The sequence below is a fragment of the Cucumis melo genome, chromosome 7 (genome assembly GCF_025177605.1).
Source record: "Cucumis melo cultivar AY chromosome 7, USDA_Cmelo_AY_1.0, whole genome shotgun sequence".
In the NCBI taxonomy this organism is placed as follows: Eukaryota; Viridiplantae; Streptophyta; class Magnoliopsida; order Cucurbitales; family Cucurbitaceae; genus Cucumis; species Cucumis melo.
The window spans coordinates 25,810,110-25,825,483 of NC_066863.1; the positions used below are offsets into that span (position 1 = coordinate 25,810,110).

Sequence of the window (15,374 nt, forward strand, 5' to 3'; positions counted from 1 at the left end):
TCATACATTTTAAAAATTGGTTAATTTTAATCTCTATTTAGAATCGATTTTGATTGAATTTAATTTTGAGAGTTTTATAGAAAAAGAAAAAAAAGTATTGGCCTTATATAGAAGTTTTTAACGGAATCCGAGGTGGCAAAGTGGGCTCCACTTGGCGTTCTCTCACCGTTGACTAAGAAACAAAAGTTTTGGTTATGTTTTGCTTTGAGGGTGTGTGGCCTTGGCCACGTGGGTCCCACTAACCTAAATCAAAACCCACACCTGCTAAAAGCAATTCCCTTTTCCACTCCTCACTCTCACTCACTCTTTCACTTTGAACTTCTCAAAAAAGCAGTTCACAAAGAACCGAAAATCATATGAAAAAGAATGGAAGAACAAACAACACCAACCCATTTCCTTTCTGGGTTCTTCTAAATTTACTTCCATCTCAATCACAAAGCCTCAAAACCCCACCTTCTTTCTTCTTCTTCAATGGTGGTCTAATGCTTCGTCTCTGTTTCTCTTTCATCTTCTCTTGACGGTTTCTTTCCATCGCCGGGGACTGGGTCAGATTTGGTACTCTTTTTGTAATGTGGGTGTGGCGGCTCGGCGTCGTGAAGTTTCGTGAAATCGCCTCACGTTTTGGAGGGAGGAGATATGAAGAAACGGCTATATGGGGCTTTGGTTTTGCTCTGGTTCATCTTTGTCGGACAATTTTGTACCAATGTATCTGCAACTGTAGAAGGTGATTCCCATTTCCTTTTCCTACTGATGTTGCTTGTTGTACTTGTCTAGATGAAAAGGGTGTATCAAAGATCATCAATGTTTTGGAACTGAGACCATGGGTTGGCCTCACGGTAAACAAATCATATGAGTTTGATAATGGGGAATTATTATCTTAGGCGTTTTTTTGACGTAGAAATATTGCAGGGTGAAGTGGTTTGTCCTATGAGATCAGTTGAGGTGCCTATAAATTCACCCAACACTCACAGACTACAAACAAAAATGTTTTGGAACAGAATTCTTTTTCATTTAAGTGGTGGTTTTGAGAGCTTAATGGGTTGCCATAGTTTAAAATAGTTTGAGACTTGAAGCATACTTTAAGGTAACACTTTGATATCTTTAGAAATTCAGTGATTGAGCCTTGTGTTCTAACTTTCAAAATACAACTGTCATTTTCATTTTGTATGCTTGAATTTTATTGTTGAATTCGGTGATATTCTGTCTCATTATTGTAATATAGAATTCTAAAAAGCTGTGGATGTGATCTCTTTTCTCTTATTCAGTTTCTGTTGAATTTGACAATGTGTTCTTTCTATTCTAAACAGCTACTGTTCTGCATATATTTCGATTGAATTTGGAAGATCCAAACAATGTTCTGCAGAGTTGGGACCCTACACTTGTTAATCCCTGCACTTGGTTTCATGTCACTTGCAACAATGAAAATAACATTATAAGAGTGTAAGGCACATCATTTATTCATTCATTTGTTCTTGGGCTATGTAAACTTTGGTCAATGTCATACAAAATTTTACAACTTCCGGCACTCTTTACAGTGACCTTGGAAATGCTGGATTGTCTGGTAAATTAGTACCACAGCTTGGTCAACTTAAAAGTCTTCAATACTTGTAAGTCATTGTTTGCTGTAAACTTGTTTGGACTTGAATTCCTATAGCATAAGCAGTTGTATTGGTGACTTTTACATGCATGTATTGTTCTTCTCTAAGTTAAATGATTTTAATTGATTACAGGGAGCTTTATGGTAACAACATAAGTGGAGAGATTCCAGATGATCTCGGGAACCTAGAAAATTTGGTGAGCCTAGACCTTTACTTGAACGGTTTAACTGGCCCAATTCCAGACACGTTTGGCAAGCTCACACAATTGCGTTTCCTGTATGAACATTATTCATCCTTTGTTTTCTCTTCTTTGTGATACGTTAGTTGACATCTTTTGTGCTTTTACTTTTATTGAATGAGAACATGCTTCCCTAGAGGCTTGACTTCATTCATTGTGTGTTTGTGCATTATCTTTGAACCATCCACATTCTTCCCTTTATGTAACTTATGGGTGTTTTCTCTTGGTATATCTTTGAATGGATAGTCGGCTAAACGACAACAAACTATCTGGCTTGATACCGATTTCCTTGACAAATATTTCCACCCTGCAAGTCTTGTAAGTACTTACACTGTATTTTTTGTTGGAAGTGAAAGTGAGAATAGAAGTTGAAATAGAGTGGCTATAACGTAGTTTAAACATCATTCACAGGGATCTATCAAACAACCTTCTATCTGGAAAAGTTCCAAATAATGGCTCATTTTCACTATTTACTCCCATAAGGTATTTTGCTTATAAATACACATGAAGTTTCTTCAGGATTGATGTTAGCCGATCTGGTACTAACTGCTATCATACTGTTTGTAGTTTTGCAAATAACTTGGATCTATGTGGTTTGGTAACTGGGAAGCCCTGTCCTGGGGATCCTCCCTTTTCTCCGCCGCCACCATTTGTTCCACAGTCAACAGTTTCTTCCCATGGTATTATCTGGTTAGAAAGATTATTGAAATAGGCAATTGTTCTAGTACTCTACTGCAACAATTTGTTTTAATGGAATACTTCATCTCACAATTTGGTGCATATCATTGACATAAGTAACTTCACTTGGGTTTAAATATATATTGTGTTTGTTGAACCTAACAAGTGATGTTAATTCATATTTTAGAAATGAGTTTCTATAGTTTGGTTAAACCATTCAAAGGTCTCTGCTACTAATAATTAACAGATCCTTTTAAGTAGAATTTATTTTAGAATAGCAGAGAGATGCATTAAGTTAGCATCTGTGAGAAATTAGCAACATTCAATAACTAAAGAAACATTTTGGAAGATTTAACAAAACTAAAGGAACTAAAGTAAAACTTTTAAGACTAAAACAAACACTCAACCTTTTCATGTTTTCAGTTGAAAAATGAAACTTCTCCATTGTGGCATTAACGTATCTTTGACTTTGAGAAAGCTTAAAAAAATATGTTTGGTTTCTCTCCAGAATTAAACAATCCCAATGGAGCAATTGTTGGAGGAGTTGCTGCAGGTGCTGCTTTACTTTTTGCTACACCGGCTATCATATTTGTCTATTGGCATCGGAGGAGATCACGAGATATATTCTTCGATGTGCCTGGTTTGTGTCTGTTGCAAAAGATTCACTTTTACCTTTTTTTAGCTTGCAAGTCACCATGGCTATTGTTTATGCAGCGGAAGAAGATTCAGAGATCAACTTGGGGCAGCTGAAACGGTTTTCTCTGAGAGACTTACAAGTTGCAACAGATAACTTCTGCAACAAAAATATTCTTGGTCGAGGTGGATTCGGTAAAGTCTATAGGGGACGTTTGGCTGATGGCTCGTTAGTAGCAGTAAAAAGGCTCAAAGAAGAGCGTACGCCAGGTGGAGAGTTACAGTTCCAAACAGAAGTAGAGATGATTAGCATGGCAGTGCATCGAAATCTTCTTCGACTACATGGATTTTGTACAACGTCGAGTGAACGACTCCTTGTTTATCCTTATATGGCCAACGGAAGTGTTGCATCATGTTTAAGAGGTACATTTTCTTGTTTTTCCTTGAAAATGTTAAAAGTTTCAAGCTCAAGTGTTTTCTATAACTTCTCAAGATCAAAACTATTTCTATCCATATCTTTGTTAATGGGCAAAGCCCCTTTTATTACAAACTCATAATGTAGCCAGAATATTTTTCATAGAACGTCCACAATCCGAAGCTCCTCTTGACTGGCCAACTCGAAAGAAAGTTGCATTAGGCTCTGCGAGGGGCCTTTCTTATTTACATGATGGATGTGATCCAAAAATCATCCATCGTGATGTGAAGGCTGCAAATATTCTACTAGATGAGGAATTCGAGGCTGTTGTGGGTGATTTTGGTCTTGCAAAGTTAATGGACTACAAGGATACTCATGTTACAACAGCAGTAAGAGGTACAATTGGGCATATAGCTCCAGAGTATCTCTCAACTGGGAAATCATCTGAAAAGACTGATGTCTTTGGTTATGGCATTATGCTTTTGGAGCTAATAACCGGACAAAGGGCTTTCGATCTTGCTCGACTGGCAAACGATGAAGATGTCATGCTGCTTGATTGGGTATAAACTCAGGATTTTTCTTTTTGCAAAGTCTACTAACTTTAGCTCTCAACAGTTTTTCCCTAACAACTCTCCTTTTGATTACAAACTTGGGGAACTTTTCAGGTCAAAGGCCTTTTGAAAGAGAAAAAGTTGGAGATGTTGGTTGATCCTGATTTGAAGGACAACTATGATGAGATTGAAGTTGAGCAAATAATCCAAGTAGCACTTCTCTGCACACAGAGCTTGCCTATGGAACGACCCAAAATGTCTGATGTGGTCAGAATGCTTGAAGGAGATGGCTTGGCTGAGCGATGGGAGGAATGGCAGCGAGTCGAGGTAGTTTACCATGAAACCGAATTGACATCTTCTCAAACTTCTGAATGGATGGTTGATTCAACTGAAAACGTTCGTGCTTTTGAATTATCTGGTCCTAGATAACTTACAGTTTGATAGAAAGTTTTGAATTATCTGGTCCTAGATGTCATCATTCCTTTTTTCTTCTTCTTCTTTTATTTAGAGTGCTCACTTTTTGCTTCACAAAACCTGTGTATATGAACACCTTGTTAGAGCAATATATGTATACATAGCTGCATTTTCATAATTGTTCTTTCTTATTCACTTTCATTACAGTTATTTATAGGTATTCACTAAGTCTTGAAAGTTTTGAAGCATTAAAAAAAATGATGATTTGTATCAAACTATAGACACAAAATTAAAACTAAGAAACTTACAAAGACATTTTCAAATTTTAGAAGCATATTCAACGCTCATGAATAAAATATATCTAACTTCAGAAACCTTGAATTATTTTGGAGGGTTTTATCTACACATAAAAGATTATTTTTTAAAATTTCACCATAGTAAAAGCTAAATTCTAACTTCTTTTAAGAATTAAATTTATAATTTAATTTTCTTAAATGTTGGTTAAGTTACAAAATTATAATTACAAGATAATGACTGAGTTTTAAGAAAAAAATGGAGTTTGGTTATTTTGATCTTTGCCCTTAGGATTCCGTTATCTCTTAAACAAAATGATGAGGTGAATTATGTATTTGAATGACTGATGATATAGCTTTGATATTTGGTTGATTGATGAGATGACTTCTATATTTGAATGATTAGATTCTAAATTAGTTATTATATTAATTAAATTGATAAATAACTTAGAGATTTTGCTATAAATCTTTTATGACAATATTGAAACATATTCAACACTTGAATAAAATAAATTCAAATTAAAAACTATTTTTGTTTTTCTATCGACTATTTTTAAAAAACTAATTTTTAGCTTTCAAAATTTAGTGACAAAACAAGAAAATTAAAGAAGCTTATTTTTTTTTTCTTAAAAGAACACTTCATTATTATTATTATTTTAAAGAACACTTTATTATTATTTTTTCAAAGAAGGTTAATTATTTTTAAAACTAAAAAAGAAAAAACACCAAAATGGGGCTAAGTTTGTAATTTAAACTTTTAGGAAAGTTGAATCTGTGAAGATGAGAGATGGAAGCGACGGAGAGAAGAAAAACGGGAGCTTTCCAGAAACGCCGCCTTATGAAACCCTAAAATTTCTATGATTTTGATCTCTTAAATGTATGCTATGACTCCACCATTCTCTGTTTCCTCTCGCCTTAATCCTCCTCCCTTCCTCCGAATTCATCCTTTCTTCTCTTCTTTCTTCTCTTCTTCTTCTTCTTCTTCTTCTTCCCACACCCAACCACCCTCTGATTCCAATGGAATCGTTCTCCAATACCTCATCGATACCTTCCAACTCTCCCCCGCCAGCGCGGTGTCGATTATGGCTAACCGTAGAGGCCTTAAATCAACTGAAAAGCCTCGATCCGTTTACAAATATCTTTCAGAGCTCGGATTATCCGACACCCAAATTAAATCAGCGATTCGAAACACACCCCAGTTGGCGTTTACCAGCATTGAGAAAACACTGAAGCCAAAGATAGAGTTCTTCCAGAATCTTGGCTTAGTTGGTTCACATTTGAGTAAGTTCATTTCCAAGAATTCTAAAGTTTTATCTTGCAGTTTGGAAAAGACATTGATGCCCAATATCGAGATTCTTAAGAATGTTTTGGCCAAGGATAAGTGTAATGCCGGTCTCCCGACAGTTTTGCGGCGATGTTCTGGTATACTTATGCGCTCCCCGGATAAAGTGTTGTCTGTAAATATCAGTTACTTACGAAGTTGTGGGGTTGTTGATTATCAACTCCCTATGTTACTGAAGCGACAACCTGCACTTCTTATTACGCGTGAATCTCGATTGAAAGATTTTGTTTCAATGGCTATAAAGGCTGGTTTTTCTATCAACAGTCGAATGTTTATTCATGGACTTCTATCTATCAGTAGCATAAGTAATGCAACCTTTAAGAAGAAAGTGGAGCTGATATGTAGTTTTGGAATAACTGAGAAAGAATGTATGAGAATGTTTAATTCGGCTCCTGTTTTGATGAGGACTTCCATTGATAAACTTGAGGTTGGTCTAGAATTCTTCATGAATGAGGCAAAAGTTAGCAAATCAGAGATTGTTCGTAAGCCTTCTTGTTTGATGCACGCAATGCATGAGAGGGTGCTCCCTCGTTATAGAGTTTTAGAGGTTCTGAAGTCGAAGAGGCTAACGAAGAAGCTCCCGAAATTGATCAATTCATTGTGGAAGTCTGATGAGGATTTCTTGGATATATACGTCCGTAGGTTTCCTGATAATATGGACGATTTGTTTGAGGCCTTTAGAGGTAATTCTGTTGGTGCATTGCAGCCTGAGGAGTTAGCAACATGAAGATGGGGCAAGAACTAGAGCTAATTTGATCTAACATTTGGTCAATACCTTGAGAACAAGTGGTCGGGTTGGAAGGTGTTTGATCATCATAGTGAGCTTGATTCTCCCATTTCATCCCACATTATATGTGCTACTATGGTGAACTTACTTGGTTTAAAACTTCCCATTACAAAATACAGCTATTTTGTTAGTAGTTTTATTTATTTTTTGTTATCGCAATTCTCTTTCAAAATAATGTGAAAAATAACAGTAAAGAACCTAAATAGTTAGTTAAGGAAATTGTATGGATCAGAATGACACTCTTAAAAGTAAAAGAATAAAACTAAACTAAGTCTCCTTTGATCTTAAAACGTAATAAATTAGTGATTTTATAATGTATTACTTTTTGGCGAATTTATTAAACAATTTGTAAATAAATATAGCAAATTTTTTATTTTTTAAAAATATATTCTAATATTGCCTCCTTTTAAAAAGAAAATTGGCAGATTTTCTCCTTCTCCGCCATTCCTCTTCTTCACAGTTTTCTCTTCTCCAATATATTCTCCACAATTTTCTCCTTTTTTTCAATATATTTTTCAGGATTTTCTCCCTTCTCCATCCTTACCATCATTTCTCTGTCCACGATTTTCTCCCTTCTTCATCTTTACCATCATTTCTCTCTTTGTGATTTTCTCTTACGTCCTCTTATTCTCTATGATTTTCTTAAATTTTCGGTAAATGATCGGTTATGTAATCAAATATTTGTTTAAAGATTTTAGATTTGATTTTTCTTTTTAGGTGTTTTCTCTTATTTTAGCTTTTTTGTTTGAATCGTTGTAAACTTTTCTTTTAATTGTTTCATCTAATTTTAATAATATTTTCATTTTGAATCTTTGTAGAGTTTTTTTTGGTTGATTTCATGTTTTTATGTTAAAAGAATTATATATTTCTTTAATTATTATTTTTAAACATTGATGATATGATTTCATCTTCTTGTCTTCTATTAATATTAGGATGATAACTTTTTTTTTTTAATTCTGCAGTAATTTAGAATTATGATTAAGCTTCTGATAGTAGTGTTTCATAGTGGACAGTGGGATGATACTGGATCAGTTCGTCTGGTTGGGAACCATGCTAATTGGAAGTCTGTTGGGATTGACATGAACATACTACCTCCAACCAACTTTCAAGTGTCGAGCAGGACGACCACGAAAACAAACAAAGAATACTATCAGAAGAAAAGTCACTCAAGATGCAGCCATTGTCATCGTGCTGGTCACAATCGTAGAAATTGCAGATTTCCACCATTTTTACAATGACGTGACATTATGTTTTTGATAATAATCTTTTAGCTTGAGCATATAGAACATTTATATTTTGTGTGTATAGTAAATACTTTCTATTTGTTTGACTCAAACCTTTCAATAATAATCTATTTTTTTCTCAAGACTATAAAAGTAAAAGTGATTTTATTGTAAAGTAGTAATACAAAGTAATCCATTATAAAGTTTATCACATATAGTTTCTATCAATAATAGACTTTATTCTGTAGTCATCACCCTATCAGTGATAGAAACCAATATACAATTGAAGGAACTAGAAGGGATAATTGATGGAAGGAATGATTCAAATTTTCTCAAGACTATAAAAGTAAAAGTGAATAGTAATATGAAGTAATCCTCTATAAATCTATCACATATAGTTTTTATCAATGATAGACTTTATTGTGTAGTCATCACCGATAGTTTCTATCAGCGATAGAAACCAATATACAATTGATTAATTTAAGATATTTTCGTCTTTGTTGTTAAAATTTGCCATATTGGCAAATTTTTTAAGCTCTTGCTATATCCTTAATTAATTTAGGGTCAAATGTTATATCCCCACTCAACCCAATAAATTATTGGTTGCTTAAAAGAAGCCTTATTTGAATATGTTTAGTTGTTGTTTACCTTGACATATGGAGCTGCTCCTAAATGTGCAATAATAAAAAGAAAATGTAAATTGATTGATGAGAATAAGGTGATCAATCCAAATGTGTTTTAAAAATTGCAGAGACCTATTGTTACTATTATTATGATAGACGATAACGGTAATAGTAAATACTACAAATTTATAATTCTAAGTGAACGTGATAAATAACAATTCAATTACGCTTGTGAGTGTCTATCGATGAAATTTTATTTCGATCATATCAATTATGATTTCGAATTGATAAACATAATCTAAATGTAAGTGTAAAAGCAGAAGAAACTTTCATAGCATTACTTTTTAGAATATAATTTAAAAATATATTTTTCTTTTTTGAAAGTTCATTAATAGTTTCATTGTATATATTTTGCATAAAGTTAGGGAAAAAGGGGTAAATAGATGGAGATAAGTATTGAAAGTTCACAAACTAAACAATTAAGACCAACAAACATGATTTAATTGACATAAAATATGCATGTTAATGTCCAAAAAAAACTAGTGATCGAATTTCTCAATCTCCATTATTCTTAAAAAACAATATAAACAAAGATAATTTTGGTTTGAAAGATACACGTTCTCCTCAACCTGAGGACTAAGAAGATAAATTTCTTATGTATCATACAACATTAAAAACTTTACAAGAATCTATTACATCAAACTTTTTCTTAGATAAGGAAAAATTAAATACAAATTAACTCAAAATTGAAAGGCTATATTTGCTATTAACTTTAATATTAATGCTTGTGCAATTTTAATTTTCTGTTTAAAGTGATTAAGATAGGAATCTTAGTTTAGCTGCATTTTGCTGTTTTTCAAAGATTCTAATTTGTAGTTATCCTAAAAAAGAATAAACAAATTTTCATAAGGATATGTGTTGCCACTTATTATAATATTTTAAATAAAAATTAAACGTATCAAAATAAATATCTTTTAAAGGTAAACTCGTATGGTAAGTGTAATAAGTAGTAATTTTAGAGATAATAATCATAAATGATCATAATTTGTGGTTATCACAAAAGTAATTGTAATGATTTGTCTATGATAGTCTGCCAATGATATGATCTATTATTATGGACCATGAAGCTATATTAATGATAGAAGTGTATTGTTGATAGAATTTATTATATTTGTATTTTTTTTTAAAAAAAATATTGCAATATATGCTAATACTTTAATTTTCATATTTACGATTGTCCGTTAACAATTCTCAACACATGTCATTTTAACTAAGATTAAAATCTTATTTTGGTCTTGAAACTTTGTATTTGGTTTTATTTTGGTCCATAAACTTTTAAAAGTTTTTTTTTTTGTTCCCAAACTTTTGAAGAAAAGCTTACTTTGGTCCCTAAAGTTAAAATACAACTCTTTAATGATGTGACATTTATATTTGGATGATTAGACTTTAAATTTATCATATTAATTAAATTGATAAGTAATCAAAAAACCTTAATTAACATCTATGACAAGATAAACTAAACTAGAAAAATAAAATAAATGCAATACATATATACACAACGAAACACAAAACCCGATAAAAGAAGAAAAAGTTGAGAGGAATAGAAAAAATGCACCCGAATGAATCACAAAATATGTCAAACTTGATGCACTAAAAAATTTGTACGTGGATGAAATGTATCTATCATCTAGCATATGAGTTGAAAATGATAATGGTGAAGATCAATATTTTGATTACAATAACTTTTTGAATTTTTCGATAAAACATCAATTTACCATTCAACCTTTAATTAAAATATACAATAAAACATCAATTTACCGTCTAACGTTTAATTAGACTTTAAAACCAAACATTATTAAGAACAACTATCTTATTAAGCAATTTAGTTATCAAAATATAGAAGACACCTATTATTATATAGAATCTTAACAATACAAATCAAAATATGCTTTTTATAGAAAATTTAAAGACTAAAATAGACGTTTTTAAAAGCATAAGAAATGACAACGCACAAACGAAAATACAATCAAAATAAAATTTAAATCTTCAACTAAATCATAAAAGTGGGAACCCACAAATTCGAACATTATTATCTTTTCCATTATTGGAACAATCACAATCCCTTTGATTATAGTCCATTAGAAACATCATATGTCAGCATCTAGTCATCAACGTGAATTAAAAAATAAATATCCACGTCAGCAGATTCTTGGAATTTCTCATATACTCACCCTCTTGATTGACTCTTTGCCAAATTCGCAAAATTGATAAAAGTTTTAGCTGACAAAGCCGCCATCTTTGTCGAAACCCAGAAGCTCTCTTTCATTTTGGAGCTTTGAGTGATCGTCCATGGCGTTTCAAACACAAATTTTGAAGAAGGCCCTCCGTGTGGCGAACTCGAAGTCGAAGGCGCTCCATGGCTTTTCCAGGCTACCCTTTTGCGCTTCTTTCTCTTCAATTCCTTCTTCTTCTGCTGCCACGGATGCCGCCGATCCCAAACCTGTTCTTCCCTCGTTTGATTATGAGCCGAAGCCTTACAAAGGACCTCTCGCCGATGAAATTTTTCAGAAGCGGAAGAAGTTTTTAGGTCCTTCGCTTTTCCACTACTACCAGAAGCCAGTAATCTCTCTGATTTCGACTTGATCTCCTTGTTTGATTCAGTTTTCTGCATTGTTGATTTTGCTGTGGTTTTGTGTTGAAGATTGATTGTGAAATTGGGTCGGTTCATTTCTTTGAACAGATTGTGATTTATGGAAGAAGTACTGAAATGATCAGCCCGAACATTTTGTTTGCAATTAAGTAGGATTTTGCTTGGTTTTTCTGCTCTTTTTTTCGTTGCTACTGCAGATTTGTTGATCTTAGTCACTGTGTCATGGGATACGCTTGGCTGTTTGGTTTTTGTTTGAACACACATCATTAAATTGATCTTGGTTTGTGCATGTCGAATTTATTGGGAGCGAAAAATGGTTTATGCATACTGGAGTTCTTCTTCTTGTGTTTGGGGGTCGTTTTTTCATATTTCTACTTTTATCTATATGTTCTCAACTTTACGTAGTACTTTTATATATAGACATGAAAAGAGTCCACGTTTTTTTATGCGCCTTGCGATTAATCAGAAGATTACTTCGCTTTATAGTGCCTTTAAAAAACGCCGGGTATAGCTTAGTAAATGTGATCCACTCTTTGAGACCTTGAATTAAGTCAAGTTTCACTTCAATCATTACTCTATACAGCTTTTCACCCTTGAAAGTTGAAACTATTCTTGCACTAGTAACTTCTATGGTTATTGCTTTCCTATGTTGGTACTTTGATTTAAGTTGTTACATATCCACTGTCAGAAACATTTGATCAAGGTTTGATCTTTTCGGGGCAGTGCAGACCTATATCTTAGATTAGAAAAGTTTATAAAAAGGATGAATTTTAAAGTTTTCTCTCTGTATTTTCGCGCTCATAAGTTTTTCGGATTGAAAGATTATGTGTAACTGGTGAAACTTTTGGTGGACTTTATTAGAAATCTACCCACCCTGGCCTTTTTTCTTTTTTGTTGTATTTGATGGATTCCCTTTTAAATTCATATTTCCACACATTCTTCAGAAACTGATCTGTTTGATTTACTCTCTTAATTTACAGCTCAACATTGTAGAAGGAAAAATGCAGTATTTGTTTGATGAGAATGGAAGGCGCTACCTTGATGCTTTTGCTGGAATAGTTACTGTATCTTGTGGGCATTGCCATCCTGATGTTTTGGCTGCAGTCAATGAGCAAAATAAACTTTTACAGCATGCTACAACCATATACCTACACCATGCGATAGCTGATTTTGCTGAAGCATTGGCAGAAAAAATGCCTGGAAATTTGAAGGTGTTTTTTTTTGAATTATTACACAATATTAATATATTTTAGCAGTTGATGAATGATAATGAAGCAAAGCATGAAGTACATGTTAGGCTACGTGGAAATTGTTGAACTTGTCTGTATTTCGATTCCTAGAACTGGTGGATCTTTTGTTTCTCAACTTTGTGGTTCGATTGCTATTTCATCACTTCTTGATTCTCCTTCTTACCTTTTTAAAGAATATCCTACTTCTGTATTGCTTTAAACTTCTGCGTTTTTGACTTTGTTATGCAGGTTGTATATTTTGTAAACTCTGGGACAGAAGCAAATGAATTAGCCATGCTTATGGCCCGCCTGTACAGTGGTAATCTCGGTATGATTGCACTGAGAAATGCATACCATGGAGGAAGTTCCAACACAATTGGATTGACGGCTTTGAACACATGGAAGTACCCAATACCTCAGGTTTTGTATGTTAGAGATAGAACTTACGTTGCCTTCTTGTTTTCTACTAGTCTTATCTAAGCTTGCAGCATTTTTTAATTTGAATGAAACATTTTAGCAATACTATTAACACATTTCAAGTAGCTACTTGAAGTAGAAATATCCACTCGATGCAACTGCTATTTGTAAAAGCAAGATGGAACTTTCACATGCAATTTACTCTGTGTGAACACATAATCTGTTGCTGGTTTTAGTGGGAAGCTGCACAATTTGATCCAAGCATTTTGATTCATATGCAAAATTCTTGTGCTTGCAGGGCGAAATTCATCACGTTGTGAATCCTGATCCATATCGTGGTGTCTTTGGGTCAGATGCTAGTGGTTATGTCAAAGATGTCCAAGATCATATTGATTATGGTACTTCAGGAAAAGTTGCTGGATTTATAGCTGAAACAATTCAGGTGTGTTTTCCTGACGTCTGAAATCGAACATGGTAGGCACATTCTATGTAAAATTGAAAATATGTATGGTTTTTTCGGTTGTTATCTCAGGGAGTTGGAGGAGCTGTTGAATTAGCACCTGGATATTTGAAACGTGTTTATGATATTGTTCGCAATGCTGGTGGGGTTTGCATTGCTGATGAGGTTCAAACTGGCTTTGGTCGAACAGGAAGCCATTATTGGGGCTTTGAAACACAGGGTGTGATTCCCGATATAGTAACCATGGCAAAGGTAATATTCCTGTCAGGATTCTCGACCTTCAGCAAAATGTGTTTACTCTTGTGCTAGTTGAAAACCACTGCAGCTCATTGTCCTTATTGTTCATACCTTGAAAATTTCCCCCCAGCAGTTTTAATTATTCCACATTTCAGGGTATTGGAAATGGTTTACCATTGGGAGCAGTGGTGACAACGCCTGAAATAGCGAGCACAATGGCTCAAAAAATTCAGTTCAATACTTTTGGAGGGAACCCAGTTTGTTCCGCTGGGGGACTTGCAGTTCTAAGAGTTATTGACAAAGAGAGGCGTCAAGCACATTGTGCTGATGTTGGTTCGCACTTACTGGAGAGATTGAGAGCTCTCCAGGAAAAATATGAAAGTAATTTCTCGTGGACTTAAAGACTTTTACCTTTTTAAGTATTCCACTTCGTTCTAATAATTCCAACGACGACATTTTTCAAACCTTTGGAACAACATTAGAAATAATTAAATTCGTTTCAACCTGCTGCTATTGTGAACCACACCCTGTCATTTGATGAATGTATTTTTTCCAGTCATAGGAGATGTACGAGGAAGGGGATTAATGGTAGGTGTAGAACTCGTAACCGACCGGAAGGAAAAAACCCCAGCAAAGACTGAAACCGCAGTATTGTTCGAGAAACTAAGAGGTACAAGAATTCACTGATTTCCAAAGAAATTAATGTTAAACTGAAAGTAACAAAGGGCTGTTGTAATAACGACTCGTTTCATCTTGATTGAAGAACTGGGCGTTCTCGTCGGGAAAGGGGGTCTGCATGGCAATGTATTTCGAATAAAACCTCCCATGTGTTTCACCAAAGATGATGCAGGTATCTTTTGTAAATTTCTCATTGAAACAAATGAAAGCTACATTATGCTCTATCTGTTTTGAAAATTAAAAATTTTGAACTTTCTGAAAGGAAATATATGTTATTATTATTAATACTCCTTTTTTACCTCATCTGCAGATTTTCTTGTCGATGCTTTGGACTATTCCATTTCAAAGCTGTAAAACTTAAAAGCTTTAATAAGGTAAAGAAGTCAGATTCAGTGTTTTTTCTTTTGTATGTAACTTAAAACAAAATGTAGTTCTTGTGTGTATGAGTTTGTCAATTGTTCTATTGTTCATCAATGTTAGAAGTTTTATTGTACAATGACTTTGAAACTTCTAAGAATAAAATGTAGTTTCGTTGTACATCCAGCCACTAATTTTCCCTTTCTAATTTCTACTTTTGTTATTATTATTTTTTAATCACAGTTTTGGTTTTTGAGTTCAATGTGAAGTTGTAGATTTTGATGTCTCAATAACTGGTCACGTAACTGCTGATTTTGTAGATTTTTAGATGTACCAAATACCCCAATGTAGGGCTGTTGTGTCCTTGCCAGTGATCTAATGCTTGAACATTACACATTTTATAGTGCAATTTAATATCAATGTCTCAACCTAATTGATGATACTAACTATTTTGTTTGGTTTACACCTTCTTTATGTGCTATTCAAAACCAACATTGAGTCGGGTCGATAAACAGTGTTGAACTATATTATTTGTGGATAATTCCTAGAAT

General features: G+C 33.7%; 3 protein-coding genes across 10 annotated transcripts; all 3 read left to right on the forward strand.

Moving 5' to 3' along the window:
- The first annotated feature begins 301 nt into the window (after nt 1-301).
- Nucleotides 302-4,705, forward strand: LOC103494393 (somatic embryogenesis receptor kinase 2-like). The gene is made up of 11 exons (XM_008455527.2): nt 302-724; nt 1,308-1,440; nt 1,536-1,607; nt 1,731-1,874; nt 2,083-2,154; nt 2,248-2,319; nt 2,404-2,516; nt 3,023-3,154; nt 3,229-3,570; nt 3,728-4,122; nt 4,228-4,705. The coding sequence occupies exons 1-11, from the start codon at nt 637-639 to the stop codon at nt 4,540-4,542; spliced, it is 1,878 nt and encodes a 625-aa protein (XP_008453749.1). The 5' UTR covers nt 302-636; the 3' UTR covers nt 4,543-4,705.
- An 847-nt stretch (nt 4,706-5,552) lies between these two features.
- On the forward strand, nt 5,553-8,315 carry LOC103494394 (transcription termination factor MTERF5, chloroplastic). 8 transcript variants are annotated; one of them, XM_051087199.1, is made up of 2 exons: nt 5,553-6,964; nt 7,963-8,315. In XM_051087199.1, the coding sequence occupies exon 1, from the start codon at nt 5,696-5,698 to the stop codon at nt 6,887-6,889; it is 1,194 nt and encodes a 397-aa protein (XP_050943156.1). In that variant the 5' UTR covers nt 5,553-5,695; the 3' UTR covers nt 6,890-6,964; nt 7,963-8,315. The 8 variants fall into 8 exon arrangements, with proteins under 8 accessions (XP_050943156.1, XP_050943155.1, XP_050943154.1 ...); XM_051087198.1 differs by having other exon boundaries at nt 5,568-7,075; nt 7,956-8,315; XM_051087197.1 differs by having other exon boundaries at nt 5,572-6,964; nt 7,912-8,315.
- Nucleotides 8,316-11,041: 2,726 nt separating this feature from the next.
- Nucleotides 11,042-15,003, forward strand: LOC103494397 (alanine--glyoxylate aminotransferase 2 homolog 1, mitochondrial). The gene is made up of 9 exons (XM_008455537.3): nt 11,042-11,414; nt 12,426-12,656; nt 12,924-13,094; nt 13,390-13,533; nt 13,624-13,803; nt 13,944-14,169; nt 14,345-14,458; nt 14,552-14,638; nt 14,777-15,003. The coding sequence occupies exons 1-9, from the start codon at nt 11,145-11,147 to the stop codon at nt 14,818-14,820; spliced, it is 1,467 nt and encodes a 488-aa protein (XP_008453759.1). The 5' UTR covers nt 11,042-11,144; the 3' UTR covers nt 14,821-15,003.
- Nucleotides 15,004-15,374: the final 371 nt, after the last annotated feature.

Coding starts and splice junctions, on each gene's coding strand:
- LOC103494394 (XM_051087199.1), top strand. CDS start 5,696: ATGTATGCTATGACTCCACCATTCTCTGTTTCCTCTCGCCTTAATCCT.
- LOC103494397 (XM_008455537.3), top strand. CDS start 11,145: ATGGCGTTTCAAACACAAATTTTGAAGAAGGCCCTCCGTGTGGCGAAC. Junction 11,415..12,425: donor TCCACTACTACCAGAAGCCA/GTAATCTCTCTG, acceptor CTTAATTTACAG/CTCAACATTGTAGAAGGAAA. Junction 13,804..13,943: donor ATATAGTAACCATGGCAAAG/GTAATATTCCTG, acceptor TCCACATTTCAG/GGTATTGGAAATGGTTTACC.
- LOC103494393 (XM_008455527.2), top strand. CDS start 637: ATGAAGAAACGGCTATATGGGGCTTTGGTTTTGCTCTGGTTCATCTTT. Junction 3,155..3,228: donor TATATTCTTCGATGTGCCTG/GTTTGTGTCTGT, acceptor TTGTTTATGCAG/CGGAAGAAGATTCAGAGATC. Junction 4,123..4,227: donor ATGTCATGCTGCTTGATTGG/GTATAAACTCAG, acceptor GGAACTTTTCAG/GTCAAAGGCCTTTTGAAAGA.